The following is a 17,968-nucleotide window of genomic DNA, read 5'->3' on the forward strand; positions in this document are numbered from 1 at the left end:
ACCCCGACTACACACTGCTTTTTGTAAGACGTCAAAAGCCAAAAAGGTGGAAACCACTGGTTTCATCTTTAACAATGTGTTGTATTTTAAAAGCTTGTTATATTATCCATTGTGTCAAATCTTCATCTGAAAAGTAACTAAAGCTGTCAAATAAATGTAGTGGAGTAGAAAGTACAATATTTCCCTCTGAAATGTAGAAAGTAGCATCACATGGAAATACTCAAGTAAAGTACAAACTGTACCTACGTACAGTAGTTGATTACATTTATATTTAGTTAGTGTCAGTTAAACCGAAACATTGGAATAAACCGGTGATAATAAAGAAGTGTGGTAGTCGCAGTGAAGGAGACGGCTGATCTGAATGGGACGCGGCCGCCGGGCTGCCGTCAGCTGACAGTCCGCTGCTGCCGCCGACATCTTGCCTCCGACCGGAGGAGACGGGAGAGTCCGGTTTTCACGGTCAAATGTCGTGATGGAGTGACGGCAGGGCCCGGGCGGTTCTCTCAGCGGTCCTCTCTCTCTCTCTCTGTGAGTGGTAAGAACACGGAGGACCGTAAACCCCACCGGGTGTCTCTGTGTCTGTGTGTCCGTCTGTCGGCACTGCAGCAGCGGCGGAGTGACCGCGGCGGAGTCGTCGCCGTCTGATCGCTGCGGTAACGTTAGCAGGCGTTGCTACTAGCTAGCTGTCGTCTACGAAGCGCCTTTAAAAAAATCTGGCTTTTCAGTGATGTATTGCTTATCAATATCAGTACATCCTGTTATAGTCGTGATCTAATATCTTATATGAGTCAGGAGGAACCACCCTTCAATTCGGCACATATAAGTAGCATATATGTTAAATAAAACCGCAACTTTTCAGCCAAATAACTTATTGTTTTATCGAGAATTAACGTTATATGTGGCTACATCGTAACGTACGTGACTGGGCGGTAACGTTAGACAATAGGTGACTGTGATTCGATCCTAACGGTGGAAAATTGAAATATTATCGATTTAAGTGCTCCGTGTTTGTTTTTCTTTATGCCGAAAGTACAAAAAGACACCGACGTTACCGACCGGTTAAATGTCCTGATGGTCTGTGTGTGCAGCCGCGTCGCTTATTGAATCCCCGTTAAAATGACTGTTTTCTAAACGGAGTTCGGACTGTCAAACACAGTTAAAGCTGCGAGCAGGACAACAGCGTTAGCTTCCACATTTAATCTATAATTGTTGACTCTGGTTAGTTTTTAAAAAAATCTTATTATTATTATTATTAAATCGGACACCCAGATGGATAGCATCAGCATAGCTAGCATGCTAACTAGCAGCTGTAATGTTAAAGGGACAAATCATTTCAAGTGGACGGTGCTGAGTTAAAATCAGCTATTTTAACGTGACAAATAATTATATATATGTATATATATATATATATATATATATATATATATATATATATATATATGTATATGTATATGTATATATATATATATATATATATATATATATGTATATATATGTATATATATATATATATATATATATGTATATATATATATATATATATATATATATATATGTATATGTATATGTATATGTATATATATATATATATATATATATATATATATATATATGTATATATATATATATATATATATATATATATATATATATATATATATATATATGTATATATATATATATATATATATATATATATATGTATATGTATATGTATATATATATATATATATATATATATATATATGTATATGTATATGTATATATATATATATATATATATATACATATATATATATATATATATATATATATATATATATATATATATATATATATATATATGACTTAATTGTATGGAAGTCAATTTCTGCCAGGAAAAAAAAATGTTCTAATACTATCATTAAAAAGTACAAATTTGACATTGTGTTTTATAATTTTGACCTTTTACCTTTTGTATTCCCTTAAGTTTATTTTATTTCATTTTATTTTTTACTACCAGAAATGTGCTTCCATATAATTAGTGTTAGTGTCAGTTATATAACCAATTTAAAATGTGTGGGAAGGATGGCTGTGTTCATATGTGTCGTGGTCTAATTATTATTATTATTATTATTATTATTATTATTATTATTATTATTATTATTATTATTATTATTGTTTATGGTATTTTATCTGCTGATGAAACTCAAAGTGAACATGTTAAAACCAGAATATTGTCAGCTACTGATTGTTGATGTTATTCATCTTCTCAAAACACATAATGACGTTTTTAAGGGCCTCGTTTTGATATGATAGAAAAATATGTAATATTTTCGGTAATAGAAATCTTATAATACTTAGTGATGTCTTAAATTTCTGTAAAGGTTGATCCACCAATTATAGTAAGTTATAATTTAAAGGAATAATAAGTTTTGATTTCTTCTTCTGTGTGCAGTTTCTGTTGTGTACAAACCAAAAAAATGTCAAAAGAGGACATAAAAGATAACGGCAGATTTTTCGAAATTAAAATATTGATCGGATTCGTTATAATCCTTCAGATTTCAGTCCTGGTGGATTTGGCGACACCTGTGGTTGCTGGTTGTAACTGCAGCTGGTGTTTCTGTTTACGGAGCAGCCGAACGAACCGAGACGACGTCAACATAAAGCTGCTAAATTCTAAAACGCTGTTGTCGTGTTGTTGTGCAAAAACAACATGCGTCCACATCAAAAACAGGTCATTCTCCTTCTACTGGGCATGTGCAAAGGACAGGCGAACAAGTCAGCCACAGAAAACCAGCGAAGAAGAAACGGTATAATGTTTCTGTTTCTGTGGCGGCTTCCCGACATTTAGTTTATCAGGAGCAGATTCCAACAGTTTGAGCAGAGAAAGGTGGCGGATAACTATGTTTAACTCAAAGTAGACAATAAAGAGAACAACATTCGCATGAAGCCGTCCGCCATTGTTGTTATTGTGTTTCTTCTTCTTCCTCTTCCAATGAAACGCCGCGCTACTGCCACCATCTGTTCTGTCAGCGATACGACAGCGTTTCCGAGTTTAACTGAAACAACTTTTTTTGACGTGGACTCGGAGCTCCCAGCTGTATGAAAGTCTCCTCTTCCTGTCTGTCTGCAGCGAGTCTTCGTTATGAGCAGCTCTGACTGACGGTGTCGGCCATGATCGGAGGACTCTTCATCTACAACCACAAGGGGGAGGTGTTGATCTCTCGGGTGTACCGCGATGACATCGGGTGAGTCCTGCAGACGAGTCGGTATAAAACCTGTCTGTGAAGACCCGAACATCTGTTTAAAATGTTTAGACGGAAGAATCAATGAACAGGGAACTTTTATTGATCTGGAACAATATTGTGTTCATACATGGATGCACATACAGTCACAACCTTTAGACTCACTGCAGACATGAAAAGTCAAAATTTTAGTCTTACAGTGAATGTTTTTATGTGTTATATATACATATATATCATCAGTGAAGTCATACTTCTTATGTAAATTAAAAGAATAATGAAGAAGAATGATAACATTGATCACACACAAGTAATTAATCAGTAATAAGTTTATAAATTTGCCTTTGATTGACAGTTTGACGTGTAAATGTATTAAAATCCAACAGTCACTGCAGCTTATCAACCTCAGAAATATAATCAATGAGCAGTTTGTTTGTGTCCAAACTGACTTTATAAAACGAGTCACAAATAAAAAAGAATATTAACAGTGAAAGAATGATAAAATGAATCAATATGAAGTTTATAAATGTAGACTGTATATACGTCCACCTCATCATGTAACCTGCAGCTCGCTACGGGAAAACATGAACGCTGGTCTGAAGTCACGTTTGTGTGTGTGAAACGGTGTGTGTGTGTGTGGTTTTCGTGCATCGTTCATACATCTGGATCACACAGTTCAAGGTAAACCGTCATGTTCTGACGGGACTGATGGATGACGGTCGGACACATCGGCAACATGTACAGAAAGAACAGAAACAGGAATAAAGACACACGAGTAAGAAAATGAGCCTTAATATCATCTCAGTGGGTCAAAATCTGCTCACAGACGCAAAACTGACATGAACGACTGGAGGAAATATGAGAAGAGTTTGTATTTAGAGACAAACATGAGTCTCATCACAGAAACGATTTACAGAATCAAATGTATACAGATTGAAGAGGAAAGAGCTGACAGACTGTCTCAGACACAGCTGGAAAGTAACTAAGTACATTTACTCAAGTACTGTACTACAGTACAGTTTAGAGGTACTTGTACTTTACTTGAGTATTTCCATGTGATGCTACTTTCTACATTTCAGAGGGAAATATTGTACTTTCTACTCCACTACATTTATTTGACAGCTTTAGTTACTTTTCAGATGAAGATTTGACACAATGGATAATATAACAAGCTTTTAAAATACAACACATTGTTAAAGATGAAACCAGTGGTTTCCAACCTTTTTGGCTTTTGACGTCTTACAAAAAGCAGTGTGTAGTCGGGGTCACATTTCACATGTCTATGAGTTGTTAACAGCTCCACCAAATAGTGATTTTTCCCTCTAAACTTCTCACATGCTTTCATTTCAATAAATGTTCAAATGATCCAATATTTCAGCAAAAATCAAAGATTAGAGAAAAAGTCCAAAAACTGAAAACAGATTTGTGTATCAGAACTTTGTTTTTTCTTCTTTCCTCTCCCATTAATCATCTCACCACCCCTCAGATTTATCTGCTGACCCTTTGGAGGGGCCCCGACCCCTAGGTTGGGAACCACTGGACTAAACTAGCTAACTGTATATAAAGTAGTGTAAACTAGCTCCACCTCCAGCAGCTACAACAGTAACATGCTGCTCTAACACTGATGCTTCACTATTAATAATCTAATGATGTCATATATAATAATATATCAGTCAGAGGGACCAAACCACTACTTTTACTGCAATACTTTAACTACATCAAGCTCATAATACTTATGTACTTTTACTGCAATACTTTAACTACATCAAGCTCATAATACTTATGTACTTTTACTGCAATACTTTAACTACATCAAGCTCATAATACTTATGTACTTTTACTGCAATACTTTAACTACATCAAGCTCATAATACTTATGTACTTTTACTGCAATACTTTAACTACATCAAGCTCATAATACTTATGTACTTTTACTGTAGTAAAGGATCTGAGTACTTCTTCCACCGCTGCTGTTCAGTCAGATGGAGGTCTCTCTCTCTCTCTCTCTCTCTCTCTCTCTCTCTTTCTCTCTCTCTCTCTCTCTCTCTCTCTCTTTCTCTCTCTCTCTCTCTCTCTCGACGCTGCAGAGATTCGTGCTGCAGCCTGAATCTCAGTCGCTGTGATGCAGGGAGCCTGTTGCTAGGCAACAGCAGCGTAGCACAGAGCCCTGCAGCGATGACGGAACATGAAAACCTCAGTGATGAGGTCACCGCCGTCTGTGCAGATAACAGGCTGCCGAAGGACGTCAGAGGAATCAGACCGCAACTAACGATCGTCTTTTATTATCGATTCATCCGCTGATTATTTATCCAATTAATCAATGAATTGTTTTGTCTACCAGATGTCAGAAAATAGTGAAAATGTCTGTTAATAATCTCGCAGAGTCAAAGCAGACGTCTTATTTAGTTTGACCAACAGTCCAGAACTCAAAGATGTTCAGTTTATTGTCATAAAGGACCAAAGAAACCAGAAAATATTCACATTTAACGAGCTGGAATCATCTATAAATCCATTATCAGAATAGTGGTTGATGAATTTAATAGTAATAATTGATTAATTGATTAATCCTCTACAGGAAAACATTAAATCACATTTTGACCGTCTCGTCCTCGTTTCGTCCTCCAGGAGAAATGCGGTGGACGCGTTCCGGGTCAACGTCATCCACGCCCGGCAGCAGGTCCGCTCGCCGGTCACCAACATCGCCCGAACCAGCTTCTTCCACGTCAAACGCTCCAACATCTGGCTGGCCGCCGTCACCAAGCAGAACGTCAACGCCGCCATGGTGTTCGAGTTCCTCTACAAGATGTGCGACGTCATGACCGCCTACTTCGGCAAGATCAGCGAGGAGAACGTCAAGAACAACTTCGTCCTCATCTACGAGCTGCTGGACGGTACAGTCTGATTGGTTCAGAGGAGTGTTTTTTTTTTTAACAGGAAGTGTCATCTGGCCCGCCGCCTCACGCCGCCTTCGCTCCGCTGCTCTGTTGTTTTTTTAGGTTTTGATTTTTGTAAGCGTTGGATGAGAAAATCAAAACCTAAAGAAAATACAGCGCTGACGGGAGACGCCTCTGCCGGAGGACTGAGTGTGAAGAGCTGTTCTTCTTCTGTGGTGTCTGTTAAGGTTTGTTTGTTTGTTTGTTTGTTTGTTTGTTGACGTGAGTTTCCGTCCCGCAGAGATTCTGGACTTCGGTTACCCTCAAAACTCAGAGACCGGAGCTCTGAAAACCTTCATCACCCAACAAGGCATCAAGAGTCAGGTAGCCTCTCAACTCATGACACAGTTAATCAATCTGTTTGTAAAACGACTCGGAAACATTCAGTTTACTGTCGCAGACGCCAAATCACACCTGAGAAACTGGAACCAGTTCATGATCCCCAGATGATCAATCAGAATTCTTTCAAACTGTTTTTCTGAGCCTTTTATCACCATTTATCATCATCAATGAAATGTTAAAAAATAGAGAAAATATGGTTGTTTTTATATTTCTCGGAGGCCACAGTGACGGATTTGATTTGCTTGTTTTGTTTGACTAAAAGTCCAAAACTTTATTGAGTTTATTGTCTCATACGACAAAGAAAAACAGCAAATCGTCACGTTTGAGAAGCTGGAAACAAAGAATTTTTTTGGCATTTTTGCTTTAAAAAAAATCACAGAAATGATTAATTGATAATGAAAATAGTTGCAGATAAAGTTCCCGTTGACTAACTGTTGCAACTTAAATTAAATGAATGAATCAGTGTTTAATCCAATCATCTGCTGCTTATCTGTGTCCAAGTCGTGTTAATTAAATGAATCATGTCATCAGGAATTATTATTATTATATATGTGCAGCTGGGAGGTACGCAAAAAATGTGATATAATAATAAATAATTCGCACTGTAATACTTTGGTGAAACAGGTATTAAATGACATTCTGTGTGGTGTTTAAAAGGTTTTTTTACATGTGACTCTGAAGCTGCAGAAACTCTTTATGTCTCATAAACTGTTTCCTGTTTCCTCTGTTTTCCTGCTCGTCTGGACCTGCAGCATCATGTGAGTCCACACACACACACACACACACACACACACACACACACACACACGTTTAAAAAAATCATTATTATTTATTATTATAAATGATTATACAGCTTATTATTCTGATGTTTTAACATTTAGTATCTTTTTATTGGTGTCTGAAGTTCAGATCAGAGAATCAAAGTGTTAATTTAACAGTCAAATGTTCAGATGGAAACTGACTTTATTTTAGTTTCAGTTAAACGTTGGATGAATAATTTGAAACATGAGGACACATCTCTCAGTGTAAAGATCTCTTTGTAAGGATGATTAGAAACACGGTTACATGTGTTCATACCAGAGGAATCTCTCATTTACTCCTCTGATGATGATAAACACACTGACACCCCTCCCCCCCACACCCCCCACCAGTCCAAAGAGGAGCAGTCTCAGATCACCAGTCAGGTGACGGGTCAGATCGGTTGGAGGAGAGAGGGAATCAAATACAGACGTAACGAACTCTTCCTGGACGTGCTGGAGAGCGTCAACCTGCTGATGTCACCACAAGGTACGACACATCTCCAACGCTCCGTCGCCACGGTCTGTCCCCGACCGACCTCGGCCACGAGTCGCCACTTCCTGTATGTGTCGTTTGAAATTAGCAGCACCTGTAGTGTTTCGTACACGGTCCAGTCATATACAACAGTGGTCCCCAACCCCCGGGCCGCGGACCAGTACCGGTCCGTAGGTCATTTGGTACCAGGCCGCACAGAAAGAATAAATAACGTTATTTCCCTTTTATTTGTTATCTAAGTCTGAATGATGTTTTATTTTGAAAAATGACTCTCTCTCTCTCCATTACATCCGTCTATGATTTACTCGCCCGTCTCAGTCACTTGATACATTACTGCTAAAATTCAACCCACAAGCTAGTAAAATGAGTAAAAAACAAACATCTTTGGAAAGCTATCTATCTATCTATCTATCTATCTATCTTTCCATCCAGTCATCTATCTATCTATCCATTCATCCATCCATCCATTCTGTTTCTGCAGCGTATCCACATCCAGCTCCTGATTTAATGAGTTATTAGTTATATTTTTGTGAATGATTGTCATAAACATCCAGGAAATAATGACAAATATGTGAAATACATTTAAATTAATGGACTTTTATTTCATATTGTACCTGGTAAATAATTCTAGGACTTAACGTCACTAAAGGTTCTTATTGACATCTTTCATACTGTGACCGTCAAACGTATTAAATTGTGTTCTATGTTGTATTAAAAATGTATTAAAAGTGTTAAATTTAACTTGGTGAAGATGCAGAAACTTAAACATTAATATACTTAATGTTCTTCAGACTTCCTCCAGATTCATCACTGCTAAAATAACACATTTTAAAACTTAATGATGCACTTACATGAGTTGTGTAAAGAAATTTAATATATCAATAGATATATGATCAGATGTAATTATTGATTATTGAGGTTTAGAGCAGCTGTGTGACTGAAATCATCAGAACAAAAGATGAACAACTGTATTAGAAAATATCTTTGATAAAACGTCGAAGCTTCAACACTGTGGACAGAAAAACTGAAGGAGAGAAGTTAACTACAACTCCCAAGATGCATTTCAGCAGGAAACATCCAATCACAGAGCGTCATGTTCTGTGATTGATGATGAGCTGAAGCTGAAATCAATTAACTTTTGAACTCTGGGTCCATTTTGGATGAATTCAATCAATAGCAACAGCCGCTGAGGCTCATGGGTATTGTAGTATTTAGTAAAAATAGAGTAAATAATTAAAACATGAACAGATATGATGGTGAGAGACTGTGTGTTTATATCACTGAGCCACAAGAGGGCGCCATCACACCAACGTGTGTGTGTGTGTGTGTGTGTGTGTGTGTGTGTGTGTGTGTGTGTGTGTGTGTGTGTGTGTGTGTGTGTGTGTGTGTGTGTGTGTGTACAGGTCAGGTGCTCAGTGCTCACGTGTCCGGCCGGGTGGTGATGAAGAGTTACCTGAGCGGGATGCCTGAGTGCAAGTTCGGGATGAACGACAAGATCGTCATCGACAAGCAGGGGAAGGGAGGGAGCTCTGAGGAAGCCGGCAAGAGGTCAGAGGTCACGCTGCACCACCTGCACCGCCTCACCTTCACCTGAGTCCTGCTCGCAGCAGATTAGATGGTTGATGATCTGTTCTTGTTTGTTTTTCTGCTTCTTTAAAGCTGTTTAAAACGTATCTGAAGCTGACACAAACACAGATTCTGATTGTGATCGATGTATTTGATCATATCCTGTCGATTAATAGATTATCAGTAGTAATTGTGAACTGAGCCGACGTCTCTGTCCTCAGTGGGAAACAGTCGATAGCGATCGATGACTGCACCTTCCACCAGTGTGTTCGTCTCAGCAAGTTCGACTCGGAGCGCAGCATCAGCTTCATCCCGCCCGACGGAGATTATGAGCTCATGAGGTCAGAGGTCACGCATCTCCGTCACATGATTAATTAAAGAATGAGCCAGTGTGTGTGTGTTTTACAGAGTGTGTGTGTATTTGTGTGTGTGTGTGTGTCTGCAGATATCGAACCACCAAAGACATCATCCTGCCCTTCAGAGTCATTCCTCTGGTCAGAGAAGTCGGTCGCACCAAACTGGAGGTCAAAGTCGTTATCAAGTCCAACTTCAAGTCATCGCTGTTGGCCCAGAAGATCGAGGTAGACAGCCAGCGTTAAAAACGTAACCTTAGCGTTAAAAATGTAACATTAGCGTTAAAAATGTAACATTAGCGTTAAAAACGTAACATTAGCATTAAAAACGTAACATTAGCGTTAAAAACTTAACATTAGCGTTTGAAAACCTAACATTAGCATTAAAAATGTAACATTAGCGTTAAAAATGTAACATTAGCGTTAAAAACTTAACATTAGCATTAAAAATGTAACATTAGCTTTAAAACTTAACATTAGCGTTAAAAATGTAACATTAGCGTTAAAAATGTAACACTAGCGTTAAAAACGTAACATTAGCGTTAAAAACGTAACATTAGCATTAAAAATGTAACATTAGCGTTAAAAACTTAACATTAGCGTTAAAAATGTAACATTAGCGTTAAAAATGTAACATTAGCATTAAAAACATAACATTAGCATTAAAAACGTAACAGTAGTGTGAGAAACGTAACATTAGCGTTAAAAACTTAACATTAGCGTTTGAAAACCTAACATTAGCGTTAAAAATGTAACATTAGCGTTAAAAACGTAACATTAGCATTAAAAACGTAACAGTAGCGTTAAAAAGGAGTGTTCATCTTTACTGATCTACTGTTGCGTCTCTTCAGTTCTTTATTTCAAACTGTTGACGTTCACGGTATCAAAAGAAAACATCAGAATAAAGCTCCAACATCAGTCATGTCAGTTAAACGTTCACTACGTCAGATCTGATTCAGCAACCTTTTCTACTGCAAAGCTTCAACATGAACATAAAGTACGTTGATGGAAACTCGGCTGTGTTTTAGGTCTAATTTGCACCAAACATTCGCTCCTCTGGTGACGAGGAAACTTCTGCTCCCACAGCCAGCGCTGGTCGGGATAACTGATTATTAGAAATATAAACAACAGTAGTAATGAAACAGATAAAACATGTTGTAAATAAATTAGATGATTTATTCTTTAGTCTTTTATTTTCATTTCATTTTTCTTCAAAATGATCAAATAATTTAGTTTCTTGATAGTTTGGATCCACGTTTCTAAAATATTCTTCTTGGCAAAAACCACCATGAATGATTAGAGAAGATAAAAGATGTGACAGAGACACGTTTTCATATAAAACCTGTATGAGCAGAGATTGATCTGCACTGTCAATCAATTAAACTTTATTTGTACAGCAGCTTTCGTACATGTTAACGCTTCACAATGTAAACAGTTCAAACAATTTGAGACTAATACACATTAAAATGTAATAAAACCGATTTTAAAATAAAAAAACTAGATAAATAACATTTTTAAAACACAGTAAAATAAATGATTGATTACGTTGAACCTTCCTCCTCCTCCTCCTCCTCCTCCTCCTCTGCAGGTTCGTGTGCCGACCCCCCTCAACACCAGCGGGGTTCAACTCATCTGTATGAAGGGAAAAGCCAAATATAAAGCCAGCGAGAACGCCATCGTCTGGAAGTAAGCGCTGCTTCCTGTCTGCTTCGACTTTATTTAAGATAAATACAGGAAGTTCATGAACTTCCTCCGTCAGCGGACAAACAGATGACGAACTGATCACTTTTTGTTCACATGAAACAAACGAGACAAAGACGCACTACGTGTCATGATATCAAATATACCACGGCCAGTCGTCAGATATTGATTATTATCTTAGTCGACATCCGGCTGCTACCAACAGTTATTACATCATCAGTTAATCTGTTCCTCAATAATCTATTCATCATTTTGACTCGTCTTCAGATAACTTGTTTTGTTTGATTAATTTTCCAAAACCCCAAAATATTCAGTTTACTAACGTGCGACAAAGAAGCTTTAAACGATCAGTGTTTACTTGGAAAAACGACGTCAACGATGAATCAATAAGGATGTTGATGTTCACAGATGTAAGTCGTGTCATCTACTCGATTCCAGATCAAATAATCAATATCTGCCAGGTACACGTCTGATTAGTAATCAGTCTGTTATTTGTACCCATCGCTATTAATCAGCCATCACAATAGTCTGTCTGCTGATGGATCAACTAATCTATTGATCCATTAGTTGTTTCAGCTGACTGAAACTCTGTCTGTCTCTCCGTGAAGTTGATCAATTCATCCTGAACAGATCCGATAGTTTGACCTCTGAGCTGCAATCAAACGCGTCTGTGCTGACAGAGAGGGCATCGGCGCTAACGCTAACGCTAACACTGCTGCTGCTGCATTACATCATCAGCTCAAGTCAAATCTCTGAGATGGATTTATTGATCTGCATCAAGGTGTTACAGCAGCGGTGGGCAAACAGCGGCCCGCGGACCTCCTGTTCCTCTAAACTGATCCTTTAATGCAGAAGCTGAACATGTTGCAACAATTAGTCAATTAATCGATTAGTCGATCGACAGAAAATTAATCACCAACTATTTTGATAACAGATGTTTTTCACTATTTTGATATTTTATAGACAAAAATTAATTAAAAAATAATCAATAATGTGAATAACGGTTAGTTGCAGCTTTAACTGACTAGTGTTGACTTATGTCTGATGATGTCATCGTGTACAAACATCATGTGTGATCTCGAACACTATTTGTTTACTTTTTTTTATCATAATCATATTTTCCATCACAAACATTGATTTTTTAGTCTTAGAAATTAATTCCAAGCAGGACATTTAAAAGATTTACTGGATGTATTTTCTCTTCCGTGTTGTTTCTGTAGAAGAAGAGACGTTAGTAACGTGTGTGTATTTGTGCCGTCAGGATTAAGAGGATGGCGGGGATGAAGGAGTCTCAGATCAGTGCAGAGATCGAGCTGCTGCCCACCAACGACAAGAAGAAGTGGGCTCGACCCCCCATCTCCATGAACTTTGAGGTCAGTACACACAGCTGTTAAACTACTGTCCTCATCACCACTGATCATTTTATATTTATATTTTTATTTAAAATAAACCTGCAGAGACATTTCCAGCTCTATATTTATATTCTCTACTGGAATATATCTGCATGATTTAAAAAATCTTTATTTAAAGTTCTTCAGTGTTTCTCATTTTTTTAAAAAAAGATGAAAACTGATGCAGCAGAACCAGAGATATCGTCTCTTTTACTCAACACATTCTTCTTCTTTCTCAAAACCTGCTGCCTACATTACCCATGATGCACCAACAGCTGGGTGGGAGATTGTGGTGTGTTGTGCTAGTAGCAGCTAATGTAGCCTGGAGCTGAGAGGAGGAGCTACAGAGTTACGCTAACTTTACTTTTTAAATGCTAACACTATAAAATTCCTCCTCCTCCTCCTCCTCCTCCTCCTCCTCCTCTTCCTCAGGTTCCCTTCGCTCCATCGGGGTTGAAGGTTCGATATCTGAAGGTCTTCGAGCCGAAGTTGAACTACAGCGATCATGATGTCATCAAATGGGTTCGTTACATCGGTCGCAGCGGCATCTACGAGACTCGCTGCTGATGACTCGACTTCTTCTTCTGACGACGACGACGCGTTTATTCATCAAATACAACATTTGTGTGTTTAATTCAAAGAGCAGCTGAGTTAGAAACGTGTGTCTGTGTTTCTGTGGATCACCCACACTACATTTCCCATAATGCACCTGGACAGGGTCTGTCATTAAGTAAACAGCTTCATCTTTCAAACTGCACACCTCCAGTTTGTAACTTCTGTTAGAAGCCTGATGACGTCGCTGTGACATCATCAGGTGACAGATGACATCATAGAGGCTGAGGACCAACAGGACCCGTTAATTGATCGGTGCGGCCCTTTAAATGTCATGTTTGAAGCTCTGTGAGTCCTCCTGTGATTACCCAGCATGCCTCAGTCACTCAACAGATGTTTGTTTTTTTTAATTTTTGTTTTGTTTTTTTTTTACTGTTTTTGTATCCAAACCTGTCAGCTGATTGACGATCAATACTAATAAGAGTCTAATAAGTGATTTGTGTTCAGTGAAAAGAAGTTCTGAATGAACTCAGTCATGTTATAAGAATATCAGTGTGTGCGCGTGACTGTGTGTGTGTGTGTGTGTGTGTATAGTAAGTTTGTGTGTGTGTGTTCAATAGCAGATCAATATTTCATGTTGAGTTAAAGCTGCAGTTTGTTTCAATGTCTGACGTCATTTTGCCAAATTTTCTGTTTTCTCAATAAAATCAGTCAGACTGACTCTGGTGTTTCCTCCTCAGTGCAGGTAAAATTGTTCATTTTATGACGTGTAAAATGAAGAAGGAATATTTCAGATTTCCAGGTCAGCGATCAAATTTAAGACCAACTTAACTTCTTTGTACCTAAGGTCAGATTTCCTTGAGTTGTGTCTCTTCCATCGCAGCGTTCAGATTAGGGATGCACAATATTAGCGGCACGTCATCGGTATCTGCTGATAAAAGCTCTGAAATGAATTAAAGCTGCAAGCAGCGTTGAACGGGCGCACAACGTGATTTAGCCAAGTAGGACGTGATCCTGGATCAACATCCACATTGCGGTCCTGGATCAACATCGCGATCAACCAATCACAGCCCTCTGACATCATCAGTGTGCTGCCTCTGTGCTTCTGTCAAAATTTCTTTGTGGCCCCAGAGACATTTGTGCTTCTTTTCTTCAGAGGTAAGCTAAGTACCTACCCAGAGGTGTGGCTGGATGAGCTGCTACAGGGTTAGCTAGAATAACAATAAAGGGGGTAAAGATAATAAAAGAGCCCTATTTTGCTGTTGTCAGAATAATTCATCAATAAAATAAACATGAACATTGTAGTTTTTTAAACAATGTAAATACAATTATTTAATAATTCAATAGCATTTTTAGAAATGTGCATGTGTGCATGGCTTTTTGGTGAGTGAATGAGTTATTTGCGGCACACACAGTAAAGAGAGAGAATACATGATATGTTTTATTTTACTCAAAATGTTTTGGATATTGGTAGAATGTTTGAGTTTGGTACACTGCAGAATGAGAATTACATTCTTTTAATATGCAGAAGACTGATTTTGACAGAGTTGCTCAGACCTTTCTTTAGGATTTTTCTGACTATCCAGAGGTGTGCAATTACTTCAAGAAGTACTGGGAACCAGTCGGTCATACATGGGCTGATTTTGGACGATGTTATGACCGTGGGGATTCAGAGACCAACAACTTTCGGGAAAGGTCATTTCTTTATGTAAAAAAAAGCATTATTCCAACCTATATAACATTCCCAACAAATAGAATAGAAATAAGACATTTTACTTCAAATGTGCACTTACATATTATAGCACTATTTTGCTGAAGGTTCAGATGATTTATTTGTACTGTATGTTTTAAAAAGCTTAAATGCCTTATCTCCTATTAAACTTGTGTCAATAATGCTGCACCAATGTATTGAGAGAGAGAGATTTTTATAATCTTTAACACTGATCTCCTGTTTTTTAGGTTCTTTCATCGACTCAAATATCAGTTTTTATCTGGAGTAAGAAATCGTCATATGGAAGACTTACTGACTGTTCTTCTCTGCAAAACAGAGACTTATTTTCAGGTCATAAAAAACCTGCAATTAGCCGGAAGGACGGCTAACAGGGTCAAAAGAAAATCTGAAGAAACACTTAACAAAGCAGCTGGACTTTTGGCAAAGGGTTGGATCATTTTTCACTAAAAGGAATCTATAAGAATCACAGATGTTTGTGTGAAAATAAAGGAGGGAAAATGTGTTCATCACAGATCTTTGTGTGACTCACAATGGTAAACAAGTCAAGGATAAGTCTGATGTATTTTTTATTGTTTGTTTTTTTTTGTTATTGTCAGCATGGCCTCTTTGAAAAGAGCAAAAATGAGTTTCTCTTATGAATAAGTATGGTTTAACTAGCCATCAACAGGGGTAGTTCACATCATAAGTTGTTTCCAGAAAAACTACAATGTTCATGTTCATTTTATTGATGAATTATTCTGACCACAGCAAAATTAGGGCTCTTTTATTATCTTTACCCCCTTTATTGTTAGTGAACAATATTCTAGCTAACCCTGTAGTAGCTCATACAGCCACACCTCTGGGTAGGTACTAGACTGTAAAGATAAATATTAAATATTAAAGACATGCAGTTAAGGATTTTGTTCAGTTTTCTGACTATTAATAAATTAATAAATCCAATTAGGAAAACTTAGCTTACCTCTGAAGAAAACACAATTGTCTCTGGGGCCACAAAGAAATTTCGACAGAAGCACAGAAGCAGCACACTGATGATGTCAGAGGGCTGTGATTGGTTGATCGCGATGTTGATCCAGGACCGCGATGTGGATGTTGATCCAGGATCACGTCCTACTTCGCTAAATCACTTCGTGCTCGTGCGTATATGCACCCCTTTAAAATAAAATAGACCAATTTAAATGTATTCCTCTTTTTTCAGAGCTCTTCAAAAATTAAACCAAAAAAATAAATCAATAAATAAATGAAATGAAATTGTCCACCCTTCAGTCCTTTTGTTAATACCCAGATATCATCACAGTCAGTTCAATATAATATAGTCCTTTATTTCCTCCTCAGATGCGAATAGTTTAGTTTCCCTGAAAGTTTAGTTCAGTTCAGGGGCCCCTTTTATTTTATTTTCGGTATTTTGCTCAAGTTTATCTGTAATCCAGATGGAGATCTGGATCGTCCAGGTCCAGCAGCGTCTTGGCTCTGATTCTCTCGTGGTCATTGATAAACTTCCCGCTCGCTGGAGTCCTCTCAGAAAATCGATCATCAAAAAAACCAACCTGCATACCGAAGAAATTAACTTCTGTTGATGTCCAAATTCTGCTTTTAGTATGCAGATTAATATCAAGATTTTATGGTTATTTTCTAGCCTTTTACCAGCTTGTTACTGGCTTAAATGCTCACAAAATGAACATAAAAACATGCACATAAATGGAAAATAAAATTCACAAGACAATAATTTCTGCCAGCAATAATATCTCACATCTCATATCATTTCTTTGAAAATGCACACATCACAAATCTTTATAGTGGTTCTGTTTTAGTTACAGACAACACATTAATCCGTTTGTTTTTATTTACATCCACCGTCATAAAGTGAGCTAACATTTTTTAAGATTTTTAAGCTAGCACTGAAAGGTAAACACACTCACCGGACAATCGTCATCAAAAAACGTCTAATAGCGATCCTGCTTCATCCTCTGGTATTCAATAATATCCCGGAACAAGCTGAATCTCCTCTGGACAACTTTTACACTGATTTCAACAAATATAAACAACTTTTTCTCTCTTTTACTCGCTCGCTTGTACACATGCTGGACTCGGTTCATCTGTTTCACTACTGAAAACAGCTCTTCTGCAGGCGCTTACCGCCACCTGCTGGACATTTAGTCAAACTACAACAAAAACTCTAGCAATAAATTTGACTGAATATCTGTTAAATGTGGGTAAATGAGGGTGACATATGAGTCAGTGTGTATACAAAAATCAATGAAGGTTTAACTAACTTTCTTATGCCACTATAAACTATAAACAAGTGGAGTTAAATAGCAGAGTTTAGAGTCTGTTAAATTTATGGGGGTTACATTTACATTAAGTTGAATGTTGTTATGTTTTCAATCAGAATCACGTTCAATGTTTTGACCTGAAGTCTGACTGCAGGTTTACATTCATTACAGCTGAGCCTCCAGAGGAAGAACTGATTGGAACATCTGCTTTGTTGAACTGGTTTATTGCCAGTGTGACTCTGCCCTCTGCAGTCCGTATTATTGGCTCCTCCTGTCTAAATAGGTTGATCAGGAGAGTAACGAATATATCATCTCTTCACCTTTTTCCTCAGTGGGATTCTTGTGGATCTGCACATCTGTAGGGAGACAGTATTTACACAATCTCTCCTTACTAACTGCAGCCAGTATGTAAAATCCAGCCGACATTGTGTTTTCACCTCTGACAGCAGCGGCGCCATCCACACTGTTTGTCCACTCTTGAAGTCAGCGTACATCACCTGGTCTCCACCCCAGTGAGACTGAACCTGGCCGTCACATGACTCAAAGCAGCTGTACAACATTGTCCCTTCTTGATGAGCAAGCAACAAAAAGCAAGTTTCATCTTGTAGATG

General features: G+C 37.8%; 1 protein-coding gene across 3 annotated transcripts; it reads left to right on the top strand.

Annotated features, from left to right (window-relative positions):
• The first annotated feature begins 366 nt into the window (after positions 1 to 366).
• LOC121898383 (AP-2 complex subunit mu-B-like) lies at positions 367 to 14,075 on the top strand. 3 transcript variants are annotated; one of them, XM_042413406.1, is made up of 13 exons: positions 367 to 528; positions 684 to 685; positions 3,116 to 3,230; positions 5,850 to 6,115; positions 6,399 to 6,481; positions 7,252 to 7,257; positions 7,651 to 7,786; positions 9,196 to 9,340; positions 9,580 to 9,699; positions 9,804 to 9,939; positions 11,300 to 11,397; positions 12,674 to 12,785; positions 13,236 to 14,075. In XM_042413406.1, the coding sequence occupies exons 3-13, from the start codon at positions 3,157 to 3,159 to the stop codon at positions 13,368 to 13,370; spliced, it is 1,311 nt and encodes a 436-aa protein (XP_042269340.1). In that variant the 5' UTR covers positions 367 to 528; positions 684 to 685; positions 3,116 to 3,156; the 3' UTR covers positions 13,371 to 14,075. The 3 variants fall into 3 exon arrangements, with proteins under 3 accessions (XP_042269340.1, XP_042269339.1, XP_042269338.1); XM_042413405.1 differs by lacking the exon at positions 684 to 685 and having other exon boundaries at positions 367 to 535; XM_042413404.1 differs by lacking the exon at positions 684 to 685 and having other exon boundaries at positions 368 to 528.
• Positions 14,076 to 17,968: the final 3,893 nt, after the last annotated feature.

Source organism: Thunnus maccoyii, chromosome 6, assembly GCF_910596095.1.
Source record: "Thunnus maccoyii chromosome 6, fThuMac1.1, whole genome shotgun sequence".
NCBI classification, from domain to species: Eukaryota; Metazoa; Chordata; class Actinopteri; order Scombriformes; family Scombridae; genus Thunnus; species Thunnus maccoyii.

Bases quoted from the DNA above. Each gene is read 5' to 3' on its own strand.
- LOC121898383 (XM_042413405.1), top strand. From the start codon at position 3,157: ATGATCGGAGGACTCTTCATCTACAACCACAAGGGGGAGGTGTTGATC. The intron at 6,116-6,398 runs GTACAGTCTGAT...TCCGTCCCGCAG, and splicing joins CATCTACGAGCTGCTGGACG to AGATTCTGGACTTCGGTTAC. The intron at 12,786-13,235 runs GTCAGTACACAC...CCTCTTCCTCAG, and splicing joins CCATCTCCATGAACTTTGAG to GTTCCCTTCGCTCCATCGGG.